This window comes from Pavona decussata, unplaced genomic scaffold, assembly GCF_977016875.1.
Source record: "Pavona decussata unplaced genomic scaffold, jaPavDecu1.1 SCAFFOLD_157, whole genome shotgun sequence".
NCBI classification, from domain to species: Eukaryota; Metazoa; Cnidaria; class Anthozoa; order Scleractinia; family Agariciidae; genus Pavona; species Pavona decussata.
This window is the reverse complement of record NW_028145569.1, coordinates 1484815-1508726: the sequence shown is the minus strand read 5'-3', so window position 1 is coordinate 1508726 and position 23912 is coordinate 1484815. Positions and strand designations below refer to the sequence as shown.

Genomic DNA, 23912 nt, shown 5'->3' with positions numbered 1-23912 from the left:
GGAACCACCCGCATTTTACACTCGACTTTTCATTTTCAATAATGTACATTACTCATTTGACGTACAATGAACTTTCGGATCTTGTTGTCTTGACTCAGATACTGCACAGTAATATACAACGAGCTGAAGTTATTGAAAGCATTTTCTATTTAATAACAGTTTTAAGCCTGAAAGGATATGTAAAGTAAAGTGCTCTCACACTTCCATTTACATGAACATCCAATAAGTTATTAAAACCTAAGTACTATTAAAAAAAATAATGTTGAGAATTTAAGGTAAATACCAAGAAAAACTCTACAACATCAAGTAGTAACATGACCTTGAAGCTTGTTTTTTCGCAAACGATATTTTCTGATGCTGAAAATCCAGGGTAGATGTTGGTAAATTTTCTGTTTGTTGAAAACAGCCTTGACATGATGTTTGAGCTAAAACACTAAACCACTTTCACCATTTCTTGTAACCATTCAAATCAGTAAAAGCTCTCAAACAGCACTTTCCTGTGGTGCTGTTTATTATGCTGTACAAGCTATAAGGTGATTCTAACTTTTGAGTCTGTGGTTGAAATCCTAAAGTGTGACCATTCAAATGAAAGCTACTGAGCAGTACTTTCCTGTGGTGTTGTTTAATATGCTGTACAAGGTGATTCTAACTTCAGTGAGTACTAATGAAAATCTTAATTCTCCTCCCCATACCAACACTTGCCAAACAGTTAGGGTAACGAGAATAATGAAACTCATCAGGGAATAGTCTTGATAAATGACTACAATATCATAACAAACACAGAGAGACATACATGCAGTTTGTACAGAGTATTATTGAAATATACCACGGCTGCCACTATTTAAAGAGTCCTCTTGAATACTTGTTTTTACATAACCTAAATATTTACATAATTTTGAATGGTTTGTACACACAGTCAACAGCAGTCACATTGGTTAAACAGGCTAAAAGTGTATATCCTGACTTAAAAATACATAAAAAAGGAATGATGTATTTTGAAACACTCCCATTTGATAAAAGGGATCATGAGCAGCGAGAATGTTGACGCCATTCTCTGAACTAACTTGTGATAATTTCAACTAATTTAATAAGCATATATATATCTTGACTGAAGCACTATCCAGATGCAGAATTCTTGTAAGAAGAGCTTTCAAGTTTGGAAAGAGAAACGAAAATTCTCCTGCGTGTGTTCACGTTCTACATAAAACCTTGAATTTGGCCATTTCATGTTGTTTTGCAGAGCCTAGCCTGAGTTTTGGTGGTGGAACTGCCATAAGTGGTATAAGCCATGACAATGAGCATTGTAGGCCTTCAATTCACCTATTCCCCATTGACCTTGTGGTTTCACTCCTCCTTCGCCCAACTTTTGCCTATGCCCAATATCCCGCCAAGTGCGCAGGCTACATCCTTGAACACCCAGGCGCAGAGAGTTCGGTCAGGAGGAAGTCAAAATGGATAAAGATGCTCATTCTTGTAAACTTAACCATTTCGACTTTGCCTGACTCAACCATCTGCCTCTGGGTCTCCGAGGATATACAGGCTATGCAGAGGACGACAAGAAAACATGCCAAAGTGTATAACACACATGCAGAGTCAGCGTTTTCCTTATGAAAACTATTAATTTTTGATGTTATCATTGCCATCGTCATCACAGCTTAAGATCCCTATATTTCTTAAGTGGCTAAAATCAGGAGACAATGCATTCTGTGTATAAAAGTGTTTGAAGTTAGGATCAAAAGAAATCTAAACATAAAACTCGCTCATTGTTTGGGTTAAGTTATTTTCAATAGCTGAGCTTGAACATTAACTGTCCTGATAAGTTTGCTGGGGTTTTGTCCAGCTTGATTACCAAATGATTTGATTCATGATGTGATTCCATATTTCACTTGAGTACTATTTCTTTTATAGCTCATTAGTTTTCATTATCAATAACTTAGTTTCTGTTATCCAAAGTCAAAGTCTAACACAAACTTATCATTATAATCTTTCAAATTCATAATATAAAAATTAAAAATAAGAGTTGAGTGATTCATCCCAGTCCAGGCATCAAATAAGCAAGATTATCCAGCACCTCAGCCTGTCGGAAAAAAAAAAAAAAAAAAAAAAAGAAAGAAAGAAAAAAATCATAAGTATTATTATTCCACTATTACGTCATTTCACCAAATAAGGACAACATAACGCCCAAAATACAAGACTGTAATAGACTGTAGTGTCCAAATTTGACCGGTTTATGAGAGAACAAATACGGGCAAAGACATTTCACTGGCTTTCTGTGTTGTTTACGTCATTCGCATCTGCTATATACTGATGGACAGACAATGCGGGAACACTCTTTCCAGAAAAGAGAAGCCAAAAAATAACAAAATATTTTTGTAGTGGAATAATAAATCTCTTATTCAATGGTTTTATATATAATACGGGTGGACATTTTGCTCATTGCTTGTATTTCTCCTCACCCCTCCGGGGCTCAGAAAAATACTACGCAACTCGCAAAATATCCACGCGTATTATATGTAAAAGCATAGAATAAGATATATTTATTTTTATTGATATTGTACCAAGACTCTCATTTGTCACCTATTTCAGACTCTTATCGGCCATCAGCTTTTTCAGGACAAGGCCAAATTACCCTTTTTTAAAAATGCTTGGTGGTCGCTCAACAGGGGTAAAAACAATAGGATAACCCTCACCAGGGGAACGCAGTATTAAGCATAATATGCGAAAAAATTCCTTCTAACATAATGTGATTTTTGAAGCGACTCGTGCGTTCCATTATTGTGGTCGTGGAAGCGAGATGTCCCGCTTCCACTGCTTATGGCGATAGAAGCGAAACATCTAGCTTCTATGACCACAATAAATAAACATTTTTCCGGTGAAAGAAGCGAGTTGTTTCGCTTCCTACAACCAATGGGCGATAGAAGCGAAACGTCTCGCATCTACACTCGCAATAAATAAACATTTTTGCCAGGTGAAAGAAGCGAGTTGTTTCGCTTCCTACAACCAATGGGCGATAGAAGCGAAACGTCTCGCATCCACACTCGCAATAAATAAACATTTTTGCCAGGTGAAAGAAGCGAGTTGTTTCGCTTCCTACAACCAATGGGCGATAGAAGCGAAACGTCTCGCATCCACACTCGCAATAAATAAACAGTTTTGTCGGGTGAAAGAAGCGAGTTGTTTCGCTTCCAACAACCAATGGGCGAAGTGTGTGTGTGTGTGGGAGGGTACTCTTCGGAATTCTTGATTGGGGTTTGCTGCTCTGTTCTCCAAATCCTGATCCTATTTCAGATCAAAACAGGTCATTTTCCACACCCGTTTTCAGACCTGAGTGCAAAGCTTGGCATCGAAATCAACGGAGATGATGATTTAGATTAGATGATTTTTTTGTAAATTGGGAACTATTTAGGTTAACAGACATATTTACCATGCTTAATTGAGTTAATGGCATGTTTGGCGTTATATTCGAAATACATTTGAGTAGCAATACACTGAGGTTAACTCAAGAGAACACAAAATTTAGAGAGATTATCTCCTCACTCGCACGTCTCTTTTTACCTTTTGGTTGAGACACATTAAGTATATTGATTTATATTTACGAGTTTTATAATAACATCCTTATATTTTGCATGCTTTAGAGTACTTTAACATTTTACATTCAGTGATTATGAGTCATTAAGAGTGATTACGTTTTAAAAAAAGAAAACATTTTATGGAGTTTAATAACGCAACGTGATATGTACCACACGTGAAAGAACTATCAGCCTGATTCACGTAATCAAATATTTAGAACTTAAGTCTGTCTAACTTTCATCTGTTCCTATTTTGATCGGACAGCCAGCAAGAACTTTGGATCCCTTGGGTTCCAACAAGAACACTAAGCTATTTCTCTTAAGGTGTTTACGAGTATTCAGTAAGTTAATATCTTTCTTTATGTCAGCTCCCACAAAAGCTCTGTCAATACAGATCACGTTCCATGAAGGACATGAACGTACAACAAGCGCGGTGATTGGTATTCAAATGATTTATACGCATTTCTCCGTGAAGTTTTAACATGATTTAATTTTGGGTAACCGCCATCGCTATGTACTTGAAGATGACGCGCATTATGAACCAATCACAGCGCTCTGTGTGGATGTGCGCGCCGCGTTGTTTAACAAGCAAAGCGTTTGAGAGTTCAGTTGTCAACATCCATTAAAGCTCCTAAAGACGAAAACGAGTTCCTGTCTTTCACGAAACCAAGCCGAAAACTATTCCTCGTCTTGTTTTACCTTGGAAAAATATTGCTCTTGCCCCTAAGAGTCATTGAATGCGGGACGTTTCGCTTCTTGTCGCCCATTGGTTGTAGGAAGCGAAACAACTCGCTTCTTTCACCTGACAAAACTGTTTATTTATTGTGAGTGTGGATGCGAGACGTTTCGCTTCTATCGCCCATTGGTTGTAGGAAGCGAAACAACTCGCTTCTTTCACCTGACAAAACTGTTTATTTATTGTGAGTGTGGATGCGAGACGTTTCGCTTCTATCGCCCATTGGTTGTAGGAAGCGAAACAACTCGCTTCTTTCACCCGACAAAACTGTTTATTTATTGTGAGTGTGGATGCGAGACGTTTCGCTTCTATCGCCCATTGGTTGTAGGAAGCGAAACAACTCGCTTTTTTCACCTGACAAAACTGTTTATTTATTGTGAGTGTGGATGCGAGACGTTTCGCTTCTATCGCCCATTGGTTGTAGGAAGCGAAACAACTCGCTTCTTTCACCTGACAAAACTGTTTATTTATTGTGAGTGTGGATGCGAGACGTTTCGCTTCTATCGCCCATTGGTTGTAGGAAGCGAAACAACTCGCTTCTTTCACCCGACAAAACTGTTTATTTATTGTGAGTGTGGATGCGAGACGTTTCGCTTCTATCGCCCATTGGTTGTAGGAAGCGAAACAACTCGCTTTTTTCACCTGACAAAACTGTTTATTTATTGTGAGTGTGGATGCGAGACGTTTCGCTTCTATCGCCCATTGGTTGTAGGAAGCGAAACAACTCGCTTCTTTCACCTGACAAAACTGTTTATTTATTGTGAGTGTGGATGCGAGACGTTTCGCTTCTATCGCCCATTGGTTGTAGGAAGCGAAACAACTCGCTTCTTTCACCTGACAAAACTGTTTATTTATTGTGAGTGTGGATGCGAGACGTTTCGCTTCTATCGCCATAAGCAGTGGAAGCGGGACATTTCGCTTCCACGACCACAATAATGGAACGCACGAGTAGCTTCAAAAATCACATTATGTTAGAAGGAATTTTTTCGCATATTATGCCAACCGTTAATTGCCCCCCTCACCAGGACGGCCAAAAGGTGACCGCGGCTGCTTAATAGAGGTGGCCGTCTAACAGGGGTTTTATCAACAGTATTAAACTAACAATAGTTTTGGAAAATATTTGATAATTGGCCACTTCATTGGGGGTGGGGGGTGGCGGTTAAATAGGGGTTCGACTGTATCATTGTAAAACAAATCATTGTATCTTACAGTCAATCTTTCTAGCATTACAGTCAATCCATGTCACGCATAACCAGTATTTTTGAAATTTGAACAGAGTTTTGAAATTTACACGTCAGTTTTAAACATCGCCAACGAGATTTCAGAGTTCCCATAGCAATTCCCCAAGTTTATTGATGGTATAAAGCTATGAACTTTTCTTTACATAATTTACAGCATTAAGTCTTTTTTGGAAAGATTTCCAGAGAAATGTTCAACATTCCATTCAAATGTCGGACATTACAAAGAGGAATTCGGATGTTCATTTCATTCTGGGAAATACTGGTCACGCGTGACGTGGATTGACCGTCAATACAAAGTCACTTTAAAGTCGTTCAAATCACCTGAGTCTTTCTGGAACAGCCATTTATTTCCGGCACTTGCGCTGTGAGAAACAGCAAAGGTGATATAGCACACAGAGCTGAGTCTAATAACACTGACAAGCTGCCGTGGACTTCACCAGGGTCCTTGAAAAAGAAAACAACAACAGGCTTAAAACTGGTTTAAAAATAAAATGTTATTTTCAGGCAAAGTTTAAATACTGCACTGAAAACTTGAGCCTCTCTATGGGTATTTTCGAAGAAATCGAAGACACGAAGATCACCGCTGAAAATACGAAGATCTCAAGATTGAATCGAAGATCTGAAAATTGACCAAAATTTGCGTGATCAAATTGAACACTCAGGTATAAATTAAAACTGTCAAAACTCGTAAACGCTACAGAAAGTATCTGTTATTTCTGAATTTTGGCATTTTAAACCACATTTCTGTGTGTTAAAATTGGCGGGTTGACGGACCTGCGCGACTCCCACTGAGTGTCCGCTGTGTTGATAAAAGCCTTTTCAGTTTTGGTTTTACAAGTATGCGATTTTCCTTTTGTATAAGAGAATCTTCTCTTTAGATCAAAATGTGATGCGATCGCTCTTAATGGTGTTTGTCTTGATCGTGAGGGGGGATTCTCAAATATACTGAATGGAGGGTTTCTTACTGATCATTCTGATCCCGCCGTAAGGATTAGGTGTTGATATGCCATTGTATGCTTAAGCTCTGTGACAAACTTCAAGATTTTAGGTAGCGCTAAATAAAAGTTGTCTGTAAAGATACAGGATCCGTGGATTTCTTAACTCGTGAATTAATGCTTCCGTTATCTCGCTGCGTGAGGATTGCACGGATATGAGTGTCTAACAGATCGTCATCTTTACAAAGCTTATCATTGTTGTCTCTCGCTTTCGACCGGGCTTTCGAGAGCTATAGCTTCGTTGTAGCGCTGTCTCTAAGCTCTATGAGTTGCTTCTTATCTGAAAAACAGTTATTGTGTTCTTAGAGCTGACATGTACCTCCATTATTTTGTGGCTTAGCTAAATTAGCTCGCATCCACAGCAGATATTTAAAGCTAAGACAGACAACGTTCTTGTGAGTCTCTAGGGCCGGTGTTGGTGTATTTCTTCTGGCGAGTGTCTAATCGGTTGTTTCTCATACAATACTGCAGAATCTCATCAGAAGCTAGCATGTTAAAATGGGGTTAAAACGTCGCCAAAGAATCCAACGATCCTTTATTGTTTCAAGAACTGATTATATTGCTTTTCGTGAATTTAAACAGTGAGTTATGCAATTTGCTATTGATGTGAAATATTTATCAAATTATTGTGAATAACACGGAATAAACGTTTAAACCATTTCAATCAGAAAAAACGAAGATCTTCCTAAAAAAAAAAAACGAAGATTTGCGAAAAAATCGCGAAGAAAACGAAGACCGTGGGTACCCATAGGGAGGCTCTTAATTTATAATTTCACATGTGAAATTACAAAATTGCTATGGCAACGTTTCCTATATCTCAGTGCCAAGATGGCGTCCAGGTTTAAAGATGTTACGGATGAAAGAAGTTACGGCATTAAAAGACTCTGCAGAAAACCTTAATACGCGAAAGAGCACAATTTTTAACTGGGTGAGGGTTTTGAGAACTGATGTAATGAAAATGGCCTTTGCCTCCTTTACCGCGTCCAGACATGTTGATTGCTTCTCGATCGTTAAAACTGAGATAACCGATTGAGGGCTGTTTGAAATTTTATAAGCAAACGAATGACCTCTCAGGAAACGCATAAGTTTTGCTATTGGCTGAATAAAGACAGAACACAAAATGGCATGAATATTACATTGCCGAAGTTCCGTTATTCTTTTGTACTAAAAGACGTGCTCGCCATCTCGCATAATTTGCGCCCCTACACAGCCCAAGAAACAGAAAAAGAGGGGGCACATTTGCAACTATTATGGGTGAAAACCAAAAAAATATAAGAAGAAACTAAAATATCATCATTTGCTGAAGATAAACCCATGCTGCAGTTTTGAATAAACTTCGCTTTTATACTCTAACTTTTGGCGGATCAAAGTGTGATTACAAAATTAGGATGAGTTATTTTTCAGCCAATCAAATCGCTCTAATTACCACCAATCAGCGCCAAGCCCGCCAGTATATAAAATGTTAATGAGCTTTCTAACAACATATAGAAATTTGTCGTCGCTCCAATTTTGTGATCTTTGAAATGGCTCGTACAAAGCAAACTGCTCGTAAATCAACTGGTGGAAAAGCTCCACGCAAACAGCTCGCCACAAAGGCCGCTCGTAAGAGCGCGCCTGCCACCGGTGGAGTCAAGAAACCTCATCGTTACAGGCCTGGAACAGTCGCTCTTCGTGAGATCCGTCGTTACCAAAAATCAACCGAGCTGTTGATCCGCAAGCTGCCCTTCCAGCGTCTTGTGCGAGAAATCGCTCAGGATTTCAAGACCGACCTGCGTTTCCAGAGCTCCGCTGTGATGGCTCTTCAAGAAGCTAGCGAGGCTTACCTTGTTGGTCTGTTTGAAGACACCAACTTGTGCGCTATCCACGCTAAGCGCGTCACCATCATGCCCAAGGACATTCAGTTGGCCCGCCGAATCCGTGGAGAGCGAGCATAAGTGGATTGCGTTCCTCACAAAACAAACGGCTCCTTTAGGAGCCAACAAATTAATAAAAGCAATGATCAATTCGAGTTATGACCTTTAGATAGTTTTCAAATTCTAATAAAGAATCTCGAGTCAGTTGTTCAGGGCCACTTATTAGCATATCAGTATTGAGTACAGGCAATAGTGCTCATTGTAACATGCCTCGTTCTTGAAAACCTTCGGACACGTGTAAATTGAGGTGCACCGAAGTGGCCCTGTATATTTCTATAATTGAAATCTGATGTAGAGGGTGGTTCTAGGTTTTGAGTCTTAGATAACGTCTGTTTACCGAAAGACTTTGTTACACTGAAGTAAGAGCAGAAATAATTCAGGCCGTAGGACTTTCCACTTTAAGAGCGGATGTCTGTAAATATCAACCAGAGGTGTGCAATAGCGAAAAATTCAAAATTCTCAAAAAAATTCACAACATAGCCCACGGTAAGCTATTGCAAGAAATACATGTTTTACTTCGATCCGATAATTATTTTTGATGTGAGGCTATGATCTTCAATTCACCGCTCCTGAACCGGGTTTTCGGTGTCTGACACCACATGTTGCGAAGACCTTGTTTTAAAAATCAAACCAGTTTTGTTCCAAACGAAAAACATCCAGTCTGATAAAGTACATAATTATGGACATCATGAATGGTATCTTACTCATCTGAAGTGAAAATTAAATATTTAGGAGATTTTTCAATATTTACAATTTTTTAAGCGATTTCTCGTGACGTCAAATTGACAAATTTGCGAGGCTAAAATCATCGACTGGTACATGGCGTTGAGGATAAAGATTTACACCACGTGAAAGAGCATCATTTCTTCTTATAAAATCCGCTTTCAAAACTATGGGCAACATTAAAGGAGATTTTTGAGGCCGCGAATTACAAGTAGTACTTTAGTGAAATTTGAACTTTTCTGTCACGGCATTCCGATGCTAAAACTCAGATAAACACAACATGAAAACGTTTCAAACAACAATTGTTTGTTGGTACTTGCTATAGGTTATGGCCCACGTTCATAATATTACTGTCCATGGTTTTTAATCATTTCGGGCAGGCACAAAAGATTGTAGCAGTTTTATTAGACCCCGAGTTCAAAAGCGTGTAAAGGTCACAAAGGTCAGTTTACGTAGTCAAGGTTTTGAATTCGGACCAGAATGTTTTGCATTGAATTTTACTTTAGAACAAATGAAACAATAGCTACAAGTGCTACGTAATTCATACCTTTTTAGCGAGCTTTCTGTACATTGTAGAAACCATCACATCAATCAGGAACGATACATGCATCTTGCCGCGATTTAAAAATACGTTTAACGGCAGAGATTGCGTTACAGTTTGCGCAGACCATTTGCCCCCAGGGGGAGGGGGACTCCTATATCAAATTGACGAGTTGATCGTCATAAATTTTGAAAAGTACCACTAAAAGGTACCAGAATTTGTTTTGTAGCCGTGGTCTGTATAATTTTCCCACTTAGTGGTACCAATTCTAAAATGAATACGCTTAGTGACAGTTGACTGATATTTATAATAACTTTCTCTTATATGTTTTCGCTCAATACCCTAAAACTGGCTAAAAGGTACCGCCATACCTTTGACAGGTACCAAACCAAGAATTTTAACCCCCGAAAGCTACGATCACCCCCTTCAATTTTTAAAAAAAAGGTTCACCCCCCGGGTACCCTGCGAGCAGAGGCCCTTCGACTTATCAAGGAACATCAAAGGGCCTCTGCTCGAATGGTACCCCCCCGGGCGCGTGCCAAGGGTAATTTTTCACTGCCCCTTCGATACAAACTGTAACTGCGATTTACTTGTGAGCTGTATTTTCTGTCACTGAACTTTCTAAACGTGCAGTTAGCCCACGTTGGTATTCAGATCGCTTCAGTTTGTTTATTTTGCTCTGCAATCCAACTTTCATGCTCGATTCTGTTTTCACGGCGTTCAAACAAATTGAGCCGAAATGGTATGGTGTGAGTATGCCTCGATTGTTGGAGGACAATGTGGACAAAGTGCTGGGAATCCAGCGAATACCCAATGTATTGCAATCAGAGATTGTAAAACAGACATTCGAAACTATCTAAGGGCTACGGGGTTTGCTGACTGAACACTGAAAACTGAGGCGGAGCTTCTCGTAGGCAGAGCAGGTATCGAATTAATGTAACGCAAAACTCCTGACCTTAAATAATAATTACCTTTAATAACGCTTGCAATTTGATTCTGAATTACTGGTTATTACATCCACACACATTTACGATTTTTAGTGATTTTTTTTATTAGTTATTTGGCCCTGTGCTTTGTCACTGTTACAGTTTCCCGACGTAAAGAATGGGGAGCTTAGTGGGGAGGCGGCAGGGTAAGAGCGAGGAGGGAAACGGGGTTGCGTCACCACTGTCGTCCCTATTTTCCCCAATATTTCCTGCAGTACGACTCACACCTGCTACAGTCGACCACAGTACATTGTCAGTAGGAATAAGGGAGGAGAGTAGGGGGAGTAATTTTTGTCAGAAAGAGGGCCAGGGTTTCACAGCCTGGACGGCACAGCTACGCTATTATTTCTTTATAAAGTTTAATGCTCGGCCCCACTAGCACTTGTGCTATAAACACTGCCGAGGTTAAATAAAAGTTATTTATTTATTAATTTTTTATTTTTACGCTCCTTTGGCTGTAAAGCCAGTTCTACAAAGTGACAAAACTAACTGACTAAACTTCAGGGCAAAATTTTCCTTGACATCTTCGAAATCGATGACAGCCATCTAATCAGGTCTATTTGCTCAAGACATCGAGATGCTTATGGCATCAGACGGCGCTGCCTAAACCGATTCTGCGCCGGTCCCACCAAGTTGGGCAGCTAATCATTTCAAGCAAACGAAGGGAGATCGGGGCATCACATTTTTGCAATCTAGACTTATCCACAAGATGACCTCGATATTAGTGCCTGTCGGCTTTCGCAAGTACTCTAAAAATTCAGAGCATAGCACCATATATTCAGGCAACATGATCTTGTTGGGTCGAGTTCTTACTTTGACCCATTAAGGCCAAAGAAACCATACTTTGTCTGCTCAAATGCCATTACTGATGGATGAACTATCTTTTATCGTATGAAAACAACAGACAATTTGTGTGAACAATAAATTGAAAATTGGGTCTTATCCAGATGAACTAGACGGTCACATTGCTTTTAACTCTCCTTGAGTAGCATTCATGGTAGCCTCGCGAAACGCTTCTCGGGGACGGGAGCGATGAGAGGCGGCTGTATTCGCAGGCTACGTTAGACTGAAATTTGAAAAACTTTATCAAAAATCAAAACAACTGCGCGAGTTTAGACGCAACCAGAAAAAATTGTGATAACCCAAAACCGTAATCTCAGTTTGAACTGATTATATAATTAATTGTCTTTGGGGTCTAGCTGGACGAAACATCGATTGCTATCCCGTGGACAAGGGCGTACGTAAGTGCAAGGTCAGCGGTCTACCGGTGAAGTGTATGTAACACAATCTTTGTGACCAAATGTATAAAACGGCCTAAAGTGTTACGATGTTTCCTATAGATGTCCCATATTTCTTAAACATCCAGTGTGGCCGCTCAAAGGTATGAATTATTTAGCACTCTTAGCTATTTGCTCCATTTTTTTCAAAGTAAGATTGAATGAAAGAAGTCCTGGTTTCATTTTATTCCCCGGTTGACAACATAAACTGACGGCTTTTGAACTCCGCTAAAATCTTTTGACACTGCCCCTAAAAGATAGAAAACCAAGGAAAATAGTCTTACAAGCATAGTTCATGCACAGGCAGTGCCCTGTAGCAAGAATTAATAAACCATTGTTGCTTGAAACGTTTTCATGTTGTGTTTATCTGAGTTTTAGCAACGGAATGCCGTGACAGAAAAGCTCAAATTTCACTAAAGTACTACTTGTAATTCGCGGCCTCAAAAATTTCCTTCTGTGTTGCCCATAGTTTTGAAAGCGGATTTTATAAGAAGAAATGATGCTCTTTCACGTGGTGTAAATCTTTATCCTCAACGCCATGTACCAGTCGATGATTTTAGCCTCGCAAATTTGTCAATTTGACGTCACGAGAAATCGCTTAAAAAATTGTAAATATTGAAAAATCTCCTAAATATTTAATTTTCACTTCAGATGAGTAAGATACCATTCATGATGTCCATAATTATGTACTTTATCAGACTGGATGTTTTTCGTTTGGAACAAAACTGGTTTGATTTTTAAAACAAGGTCTTCGCAACATGTGGTGTCAGACACCGAAAACCCGATTCAGGAGCGGTGAATTGAAGATCATAGCTTCACATCAAAAATAATTATCGGATCAAAGTAAAACATGTATTTCTTGCAATAGTTTACCGTGGGCTATGTTGTGAATTTTTTTGAGAATTTTGAATTTTTCGCTATTGCACACCTCTGGTTGATATTTACAGACATCCGCTCTTAATGCCGTGCGCATGTAGAATAACCAACCAATATATCGCACAGGAACAGTCCATCCCATGGACGGTGCCTACTATTGTTACTGCGCATACGCTTTGCGCATCTCGAGATACTCGGGTTTCCTATGGGTGGTGCCTACTAATACAGGGATTTTTTTGCGCGGTTTAAAACTATGCGGAGAAAGCAGAACTAAGCAAATGGTCTTGGTATCCAAAGAGAAAATTGGGGGTAACCATGCATCTTTTTGAGATAATAAAGCTTCAATTTGGAGAAAACGTCATACATCGCTTTGTATTTTACTATTTTTCAGAATAATTGTCGCTATCAAAAGTTATCTCTAAAATGCATGGTTACCCCCAATTTTCTTTTTGGATTTCCATAGCCCTTGCTAAAATCTACTTTTCCCGCATAGTCATAAACCGCGCAAAAATACTTCGTTATCATGCGTCCTTAAGAATCTGAAAAAAAAAAAAAAACCCTTGGCTAAAAACGACAGATCGACGGCAGTTTTCTATGGTCAGGAGCCCATTACCTACTATGGTCTTATAATATCTGTGCGCGATGACATTACTCGCCTCAGAAATTCGAATTAAATTGTGAAGAAAAACTAGCGTTTTCTTTATCGAAAACGAGTCACCTCAAACTTTCGCAACGCTGAAAAAACTGATCCCTTTTGGAGGGGCAAGTGCGTCTTTTGATTCAGACCCCGAACTTAATTTGCTTGAAGCAAAACATGCTCTCTAAGAGAGACAGCATCTGAAATACGTTTTAATAATTTATGCATTGGGTTCGGCTCATGAAAAGTTCGACGTCTGAATCAAAGCCGTTCCAAAGCCGAAATTCCCGGCTGAGCCAGGCGGGAAGAACGGCTGAGCCGTTCCAAATTGAAGCAGCCGTTCTCAACTGATTCAGACGCCGAACTTTTCATGTACTTAATTCAAGGCATTAGGTTCGGCTCATGAAAAGTTCGGCGTCTGAACTGGGCCTAAGATTCTATAACATGGAATTCCATCCGTGCCAAAATTAGACGTTTATATTTTTCATTCTACTTCTTCTATTTTAGGCTACATTATGCAGTTCCACATTCAACTTTACGATTGAAACATTACTGCAGGGACACCCAACGGATCGTTTCGGTAAATTATCTGTTCGGAAGGTCTTCAATCCCCTACAATTTTCTAAAGGGAATTTTCACCACGAACTTTCGTGATATGAGAAATTTAAGGCCTAGTGTAAAACTGTTGTTTCGGGTACCGAAAAAAGGTCCTCTAAGATTTTCGGAAAGGAAATAAGACCAGGCCCTAGAATGACCGAACATCGGATAAAAATATTAATGGGCTGCCTAAAATGAACCCACAGAGCCCCAGGGGCCCCACTCACATATTTTAATGGCGGGGGGGAGGGGGGGGGGGGAGGGTCCGACAGAGGTTCATTTTTTTGTTTTATACCCAAAAAATTCCCAAATTCAGAATTTGTCTACCCAAAAAATCCCTACTTCGTTTAACATACCCAAAAAGATCCCTCAGTGTTTTTTGCATGAGCAAATTTTATTATTTATCTTCTGGAAAGCTAAAACAAATAGATTACAATCTCAGAAATATCCTGTAATACCACACAAGCAGTAAATTGCGCTTATGTTATTGTTGATTTGAGCTGATGAAAAATACAATACCCAAAAAAATCCCTGTGTTGTTTTCGCGACCCCAAAATATCCCGGCGTCTTTCATAGAAAAAAAAAATCCCTTTTGGTCAAAATGTCACACCCGAAAAAATCCTTCGCTCCCCCCCCCCCCCCCCCCACCCCGTCATTAAAATATGTGAGTGGGGCCCCTGGGTATAGAGCTTTAAAGGCACTCCAGATAGCCTAAAAAAGCTTTTCAAAGGATTCGAGAGAAAACTGTCGTTGGGTGCCCCTGACATTGTACTTTTTATTTTCGACATCCAACTTTGTGCAATCGGCATGCGATTTCATGCGATTGCAATCGCAATCGGCATGCGATTTCTTTTCCACGAAATCTGAATGGGAACCAGCCGCATTTTACACTCGACTTTTCATTTTCAATAATGTACATTACTCATTTGACGTACAATGAACTTTCGGATCTTGTTGTCTTGACTCAGATACTGCACAGTAATAGTACACAACGAGCTGAAGTTATTGAAAGCATTTTCTATTTAATAACAGTTTTAAGCCTGAAAGGATATGTAAAGTAAAGTGCTCTCACACTTCCATTTACATGAACATCCAATAAGTTATTAAAACCTAAGTATTATTAAAAAAATTATGTTCAGAATTTGGGGTAAATACTAATAAAAACTCTACAACATCAAGTAGTAACATGACCTTGAAGCTTGTTTTTTCGCAAACGATATTTTCTGATGCTGAAAATCCAGAGTAGATGTTGGTAAATTTTCTGTTTGTTGAAAACAGCCTTGACATGATGGTTGAGCTAAAACACTAAACCACTTTCACCATTTCTTGTAACCATTCAAATCAGTGAAAGCTCTCGAACAGTACTTTCCTGCGGTGCTGTTTATTATGCTGTACAAGCTATAAGGTGATTCTAACTTTTGAGTCTGTGGTTGAAATCCTAAAGTGTGACCATTCAAATGAAAGCTACTGAGCAGTACTTTCCGGTGGTGCTGTTTATTATGCTGTACAAGGTGGCTCTAACTTTTGAGTCTGTAGATAAATTCCTGAAGTGTGATAATTCAAATGAAAGCTCTCGAACAGTACTTTGCTGTGGTGCTGTTTATTATGCTGTACAAGGTGGTTCAAACTTTTGATTCTTTGGATGAAATCCTAAAGTGTTACCATTCAAATGAAAGCTACTGAGCAGTACTTTCCTGTGGTGTTGTTTATTATGCTCTACAAGGTGGATCTTACTTCAGTGAGTACTAATGAAAATCTTAATTCTCCTCCCCATACCAACACTTGCCAAACAGTTAGGGTAACGAGAATAATGAAACTCATCAGGGAATAGTCTTGATAAATGACTACAATATCATAACAAACACAGAGAGACATACATGCAGTTTGTACAGAGTATTATTGAAATATACCACGGCTGCCACTATTTAAAGAGTCCTCTTGAATACTTGTTTTTACATAACTTAAATATTTACATAATTTTGAATGGTTGTACAAACAGTTAACTGGAGTCACATTGGTTTAACAGGCTAAAAGTGTATTTCCTGACTTAAAAATACATAAAAAAGGAAAGATGTATTTTGAAACACTCCCATTTGATAAAAGGGATCTTAAGTAGCGCGAATGTTGACGCTGTTCTCTGAACTAACTTGTGATAACTTCAACTAATTTAATTTGCATATATCTTGGCTGAACTATCCAAGTGCTGAATTCTTATAAGGACAGCTTTCAAGTTCAGAAAGAGAAAGGAAATCCACATGCACTCGAATTTGGTCATTTCATGTTGTTTTGCAGAGGATAGCCTGCGTTTTGGTGGTGGAGCCGCCACAAGTGGCATAAGCTGCGACAATGAGTGACGTAAGCCTTGAATTCACCTATTCCCCTTTCCCCTTGTGGTTTTGCTGCTTGTTTGTTCAACTGTTGCCTTTGCTCACAATCCCACCAGCTAGGCAGGTTTCATCTTTGGAGACCCAGGGGCACATGGTCGGGTCACAAGGAAGTCAAAATGGGTAAAGATGCTCATTCATTCTTGTAAACTTAACCGTTTTGATTTCCTCCTGACCCAACTATGTGCCCCTGGGTCTCCGACGATGTACAGGCTATGTAGAGGATGGCAAGAAAACATGCCAAAGCGTATAACACACATGCAGAGTCAGCGTTTTCCTTATTAAACCTATTAATTTTTGATGTCATCATTGCCATCATCGTCTTAGATTAAGGTCCCTCTATTTCTAAAGTGGCTAAAATCAGGAGACAATGCATTCTGGGTATAAAAGTGTTTGATGTCAGGATGAAAATAACTAAAATCTCACAAGTCATGTTGATTGGGTAAGTTGTTTTCAATAACTGAGCTCAGCTGTTCTGATAAGTTTGCTGGGGTTTCGTCCAGTTTGATTACCGAATGATTTGATTCATGATGTACTTCTGCCCATATTTCACTTGAGTACTATTCCTTTTATAGCTCGGTAATTTTCATCGGCAACAACTTGTTTCTGTTTTCCATAGTCAAAGTCTAAGACTGTACAAACTTGTTATTATAATCTTTCAAATTCATAATATAAAAATTAAAAATAAGAGTTGAGTGATTCATCCCAGTCCAGGCATCAAATAAGCAAGATTATCGAGCACCTCAGCCTGTCAGAAAAAAAAAAAAAAGAAAAGAAAGAGAAAAATAACAAGTATTATTTTTATTGATATTATACCAAGTCTCTAAGTTGTCACCTATTTCAGACTCTTACCTGTCATCAGCTTTTTCAGAACAAGGCCAAATTACCCTTATTTAAAATGCTTGGTGGTTGCTTAATAGGGATAAAAACAATAGGAGAACCCTGACCAGGACAGCCAAAAGGTGACTGCAGTCGCTTAATAGAGGTGGCCATGTAACAGGGGTTTTACTTACAGTATTATACTTTTGGGATTTTGATAATTGGCCACTTAAAAGGGAGGGTGGGGGGTGGCTGTTAAATAGGGGTTTGACTGTAATATTGTAAAATAAATTATAGTATCAGTCAATCTTTCTAGTATTACAGTCAATCCACATCACACGTGAACAGTATTTTTGAAATTTGAACAGAGTTTTGAAATTTACACGTCAGTTTTAAACATCGCCAATGAGATTTCAGAGTTCCCATGATAGCAATTCCCCAAGTTTATTGATGGTATAGAGCTATGAACTTTTCTTTACATAATTTACAGCATGAAGTCTTTTTTGGAAAGATTTTCCAGAGAAATGTTCAACATTCCATTCAAATGTCAGACATTACAAAGAGGAATTCGAATGTTCATTTCATTCTGGGAAATACTGGTTACTCGTGACGTGGATTGACTGTAAATACAAAGTCACTTTAAAGTCATTCACATCACCTGAGTCTTTCTGGAACAGCCATTTATTTCCGGCACTTGCGCCGTGAGAAACAGCAGAGGTGATATAGCACACAGAGCCGAGTCTAATAACACTGACAAGCTGCCGTGGACTTCACCAGGGTCCTTGAATAAGAAAACAACAACAGGCTTAAAACTGGTTTAAAAATAAAATGTTATTTTTGCAAAGTTAAATACTGCACTGAAAACTGCTCACTAGATAAACATATTGAACCCAACATACCTTGATTCCCTGTGATGATTGTTTACAATCTAATATCATGGGTGACGAATTCCTGCTTGATTTTGGTGCGAAATTTCAGTGTTAATTTATAACTTCACATGTGAAATTACAAAACTGCTATGGCAACATTTCCTATATCTCACTGCTATAAAGGCGTCTAGGTTTAAAGATGTTACGGATGAAAGAAGTTACAGCATTAAAAGATGCTGCAGAAAACCTAAACACATGAAAGAGCACAATTATTAACTGAGTGAGTGTTTTTGTCAGAGAACTGGTGTAATGAAAATGGCCTTGAGGAAAAATCCTGAGACAGTTCGTCCTGAGCAGTTGGATAAAGTACACAAGCGTTTTTTTTCCTGCGTGTCTAAACAAAACGGAACTGACCGCGATTATAAGTGTAACTTGTCATTCATGATATTAAAACGTAATCAAATGGTATACTAATACAACACTATGCCAGATAGGATACATAATTTATTTTAAGACAAAGTGTTAAAAATATGTATATGTAGTCTTGAACTAATATTGTATCAATGGAATCTGATGTGAAAGTGTACTGATTAGTGATAGATCAATAGGCTGAGCCATGTTATTCACACCACCCTTCCCCCTCACAGACTATCCTTTCACCTGTACCCTAAGGTAGGCTCCAATAATTTATTGTACCAAGAGATAACCCGAGGAGTTGTAAGTGTGCCGCTAGATCAATAGGCTCAGCCTTGTTTTTCACACCACCCTTCCCCCCCACAGTCTATGGTTTACCTCTCACCTGTACCCTAAGGCAGGTTCCAATAACTTATTGTACCAAGAGATACCCCAAGGAGTTGTAAGTGTGCCACTAGATCAATAGGCTCAGCCTTGTTATTCACACCATCCTACCCCCTCAGAGGCTTTGGTTTATCTCTCACCTGTACCCTGAGGCAGGCTCCAATTCTACCAAGGGATTCCCCAAGGAGTTGTAAGTGTGCCGCTACATCAATAGGTTCAGCATGACTTTTATGCGTGGATGAGTCTGCTTTGGGGCTCATTATTCCAAGTGCTTTCTTGACTTCCTCTGCTTTCCTCCTCCAGCGCTGGAAAATCATGAAAATAACACAAAGATTCTTTAACTGTCATTTGGCTTTGGCGTAGGCATTCTCGTCCCCAGAGCCCCAACGTTTTTTTTTTAATTGTTGAACGAGTGGCTCTGGGTCCTTCCAAAAATATCTTTTTTTTCATTGGCTGTCGAAAACCTGATGCGCTATAAGGTGAAAAAATGCTACGCTTCTGCGCATTTGTCTTTACTTCCTAATACTGAGCAGTACTGAGCAATAATAATACTGAGCAAGCGCAATGGTAATTTAGCACACTGAGCGTGCGCTACCGGATGTCGTGAAATTCACAACATCCGGAAACGGCTGTTACCAGGGCCTACGATCCAATCGCTGACCAGAAGATTGTAGGCTCTGGGAACGAGGATGTGGCGTAGGTGGCTTCACAAGAACAGTAGCCGATCACAAACCAAAGATCTGCCATTCTTGCCGAGTCTTTAACCCTTTAAGCCCTAACAGTGATCAGCATCAAATTTCTCCTTATAACATCAATGCTTATTTGACCGCTGAGGTCATGAGAATTAAGATATGAACATCTAAGGTGAATTTTCTTGATATTTTAATAACATCTCCCCAGTACTTTTATAAGGAGAGTATGGGGACAAGAGAGGAGAATTTTTTCTTTGATATTAGTACAGTTGCATGTCATAATAGTTAGCTGCTGGCTACTTATGAAATCCTGTCTTCAATTTTTAAGTTTGACTCAAGTGGTGTTTCTCAGGGGGGACTGTCCCTCCTCATTTTCGTTTCCCTTGCCCTCTCCTTCATGTCTCTCGCAGAGCCTGGAACAGGCTATTGTCAGGTGTAAATATTAATATACATTGGGTCCTTCAGACTTCCTTGCTGTTTTGGGGACCAAGAACATACCTCCTTTTCTACTTCTCCAAGATTATTCCAAGCAGTGCCCACTTTCTTACTGATTTCAGTGAATTCTGTGAGACAAGAAATTTTGACTTCAATGTCGTTTATCATTGATAAAAGGAAAATGAAAATTTAATGCAATTCAATACAATGCAACGCAATACATGCAATGCCAAATTTGCAATACAACACAATACAATACAGTGATATCCAACACAATACAATACAGTGCAATACAATGGCAATAGAATACAACACAATACAATAATTTATTTTTATTGCCACTCCCCTAACAGGTGACAATTTATAGTTACGTTCCTTTCCCGTTTTGAGTCCATGCCCCTATTATCCATCCGCCAAGAGCACTGCACTTACCTAATCCTGGGTTTTCTTCGACAACTTTCTTACGGTACTGCTTGCAAAACAGCAAATATGATGTCACAACTTTAGGCTTCTAAAGACACAGAACAAAGAGAATTAAATCAGAACTGAAAGTCTCAGGGCTGGAGGGTGAAAGGGAAGATTTTGTCCTGGATTTCACAACTCAAATGAAAGCTACTGAAAGCTTCCTGTTGTGCTGTTAATTGTACCACAACTTTACGAGGTGGATCTAATGTTTGAGCCAGTGGATGAAATCCTAAAGTCTGACCATTCAAATGAAAGCTATAGACCTTTGTCACTTGGCCGCCATGTTGAGTCTCAGGAAAATAAAAAGCTTTGCTTCCTCACGGCAAGCCTCACCCAGACGCGAATTCAGTGCAAGGCTTGCCATTGAAAAACAAAGCTTTTTATTCTCCTGAGACTCAACATGGCTGCCGAGTAACAAAGATCTACTGAATAGCATTTTTTGTTTGATAAGTGTTTAATATTATGCTCTGTAAAAAGGATCCAACATTTCAGCCTGACATTCGGACTAAAGTCTGACCATCGAAATGAAAGCTATTAAGCAGAACTTTTCTACCATACTATTTGTCTTTCACTATATAAGGCACAGTCACATACAGTGTGTAACTTGTCCGAAAACTTTTGGTATCGAAAGAGAACTTTAAATTTCAAACATACCGATGGAGACTTGCTGGTCTTTGCTGGGGTTGTAGCTCCCTTCCCCTTTTTACTTGATGTTGAAGGAGCTGATGTTTTCTTCTGATCACCTGCTTTAGCTTGTGAAGTTGTCGGCTGCGAACTTTTCTTCTCACCAGATTTGCTGCTTGAAGGAAGCTTGTCCTTTCTGATCACCAGTTTGACACGCTCGCCATCAGACTGCGATGAAGACAAATCTGCCGGTGCCTTTGATTTCTTTTTCTTCTTAACACTTTCTTTGGAGTGTTTTGCTGACTCTTCTTCATTGTTTCCCTTGGATGGTTGTGGTAACCTTGCTTCATCGCTCACCTTGCGGTCACGTTCTACACTTTGCACCACTCTGGGACTGTCTGCAGCCATTTCAAGATCAATGTTCTGAGAAGAAAGACCTTTAAACTTGATAGAAATCTTCTTCTTCTTCTTCTTTGTTTCTGTGCTTTGATTTCCATCGGAGTCTGCAACATTCTTGGGTAATTTAGATGCCGTTTTCTTGTGTTGCGACTTCTTTGGAGAGCTTCCCTCATAATCTCCCGAAGAATGCTTGTGTTTGTGATGGTGATGATGGTGGTGATGGTGATGTTTCTTGTGTTTTGACTCTTCAGATTGTGGAAGGTGTAATTTCAAAATAATGTGTTCCTGTTCTGTACTTTCAGTAACTAAATGTCTAGAATCTTTCTTTGATTTCTTTAGAACCTTGTCCTTACCATGGGTAGTTTTTTGCTCAATATTTTTGCTTAGCTTTCCTTTTCTGTTACCCTTTGAGGTACCATTACTTGCATCAGCAGCCTTTTCTAAGCTATCACCAACTCCCTTGGCAAGGTCGCTTAAGGAAAATGAATCTTGGTTAATCCCTACACTTTCTTGTTTTATTGCCACGGCACTTCTACTCCCTGACGGACTTTGCTTCCCAGATGATTCAAACACTTGTTTCTTTCTACTCAAGCTCTTAGATTTGGTTGCCTTTGGTATCACAGTGGTTTCAAAATGAGAGACATCCTCTGGTTCTATTTTCACCTTAACATTGGCCACAGTTAACTCAGATACATGAGTTTGTTCAGAGGAAGCAACCTTCCTTTTCACAGGTTTACCTTTGCGTTTATTTGGCCTGCCTTGGCAGTCGTCAGCTTCTGTGCCAGTGGAGCGCTTTCTCCCTGGGGTCAATTTAGAGGAACTTGGAGTCTTGGCATCACCATTTTCTAAATCTCCTGACTTACTGTTACGTCTGGGCATTTCTAATTTTTCTACTTTCACTGACACAGGAAAGCCATCTGGCTTATTATTGTCAAAGTTTGGAGCCTGTGTCATTTCCTCCTTAGACGATCTTTGCTTACTACTAAGCTGTTTACCGCTGCTACTTGTTCGTCTCTTGGCTTCTTTATTCGCATCTTTTCTTTTTCCCTGCTCAGTTGAACTCCCTGGTTGATATTTTTCATCCTCCCAAACTTTGTCAGCAATATTACTCTCATCTTGAACCTCACTAGTTGTTTCATCGCCTTCGAGAAGCGCAAAAGTTCTCTTTGGCATAAGCCCACGTGATGATATTCTAACTTTTGGTGATGGCTCCTCGGAATTTGTCGGAGTATTTCTTGACAGATACTGCTGAGTGTCTTCCTCTGCTGCTGAATGTCGTCTCTTGCCAACTTGAAGTTTTGGCATCCTTGCTTTAGAAGATGTCTGCTCTGGAGTAGCCTGTTGAACTTTCATGGTGTCATCGTCCTCAAGCAAAGGGAAACTTTTCTTTGGTATGTGGGCCCTGGATGATGATCTTACTTTGGGTGAGGAAAATTCTACAGGCTCACTTTCAACTTCTGGAGAGCTAGGCATCTCTGTTTTTATCTCAACCATTCCTACACCTTCAAGCAGAGAAAAGACCCTTTTGGGAACAGGGGTCCTTGAAGAAGACCGGACCTTAGGTGAGGCCTCATCTGGGGGCTCTCTTTTGATCCTTACATATGAAGGACTTTTTTCTTTTGGGGTCTTGGGCATGACACTGATACCTTTGGGTGTCACATCTCCAGCAATAACATCAGATTTTCGCCTTGCAGAATTAATTTTTTTATCGCGATTGCTTTGTCCAGTCTTACTTGTCGTTTGTTCTACACTATAAAACTCATTACTTGTTTGTTTTACCACATCTGTTTCTTTTACGAGTTCTTTCAGATAATCTTTATAACTCCGCCTCGTTTCCCTTTTGTGGCCCTCGTCATAAGTAGCAGCAACGCTTTTTCGCTGTTTCCTCGAGATCGAATCCTCGTCGTTTGGAGTAATCCCCTGCAAGTTTGTCTGAAGCAAGGAAGATTCCACTGGTTGAATCAAACCAGAATCACCTGGGTTTGATGCCTCAGGAGTTCTACCGATAACGAAAGTTTCTTCATCATCAAACACTTTCGGTTTTGGAGTCCTTGATGACCTTCTTACAGCAGATTCACTTTCATCCAAAGAAGTATTTTGTGGACTTTCACAACGCTCAGCTCCAATGTTGTGTGATTTCGATCTCTTCTTTTGCGGGGCAACTGAAGGAGAAAAGTCATCATCCCCACCTGCTTCTCTTCTACGTTTACTTGCCTTCCGATGCGACATTTGATCAATTCACTTCGCCCGAGAAAAATTTAACAAAACACACAAAGAGAACGCGATGCCATTACAATTCAACCCGCCATTTTCATGGAATGCCGATTGAGAGGAGT

At 39.5% G+C, this 23912-nt stretch overlaps 2 protein-coding genes and 1 long non-coding RNA gene across 4 annotated transcripts; 2 read left to right on the top strand and 1 right to left on the bottom strand.

The window, feature by feature from the left end:
- Window positions 1-124: 124 nt before the first annotated feature.
- LOC146465133 (uncharacterized) lies at window positions 125-23882 on the bottom strand. Of its 2 annotated transcripts, none has more exons than XM_085129016.1 (6): window positions 21208-23882; window positions 20521-20599; window positions 20152-20216; window positions 19102-19266; window positions 5868-5990; window positions 125-2077 (listed from the first exon to the last, which is right to left on the bottom strand). In XM_085129016.1, exons 1-6 carry the CDS (start codon window positions 23803-23805, stop codon window positions 2030-2032), a joined length of 3078 nt encoding a protein of 1025 aa, XP_084985142.1. In that variant the 5' UTR covers window positions 23806-23882; the 3' UTR covers window positions 125-2029. The 2 variants fall into 2 exon arrangements, with proteins under 2 accessions (XP_084985142.1, XP_084985141.1); XM_085129015.1 differs by lacking the exons at window positions 125-2077; window positions 5868-5990 and adding exons at window positions 15970-17223; window positions 17953-18075.
- Window positions 538-16645, top strand: LOC146465134 (uncharacterized). Its single transcript, XR_014868376.1, has 2 exons — window positions 538-639; window positions 15490-16645. It is a non-coding gene; the product is annotated as an uncharacterized LOC146465134 (long non-coding RNA).
- On the top strand, window positions 8064-8475 carry LOC146465135 (histone H3). The gene has a single exon (XM_085128937.1). The coding sequence runs from the start codon at window positions 8065-8067 to the stop codon at window positions 8473-8475; it is 411 nt and encodes a 136-aa protein (XP_084985063.1). The 5' UTR covers window position 8064.
- Window positions 23883-23912: the final 30 nt, after the last annotated feature.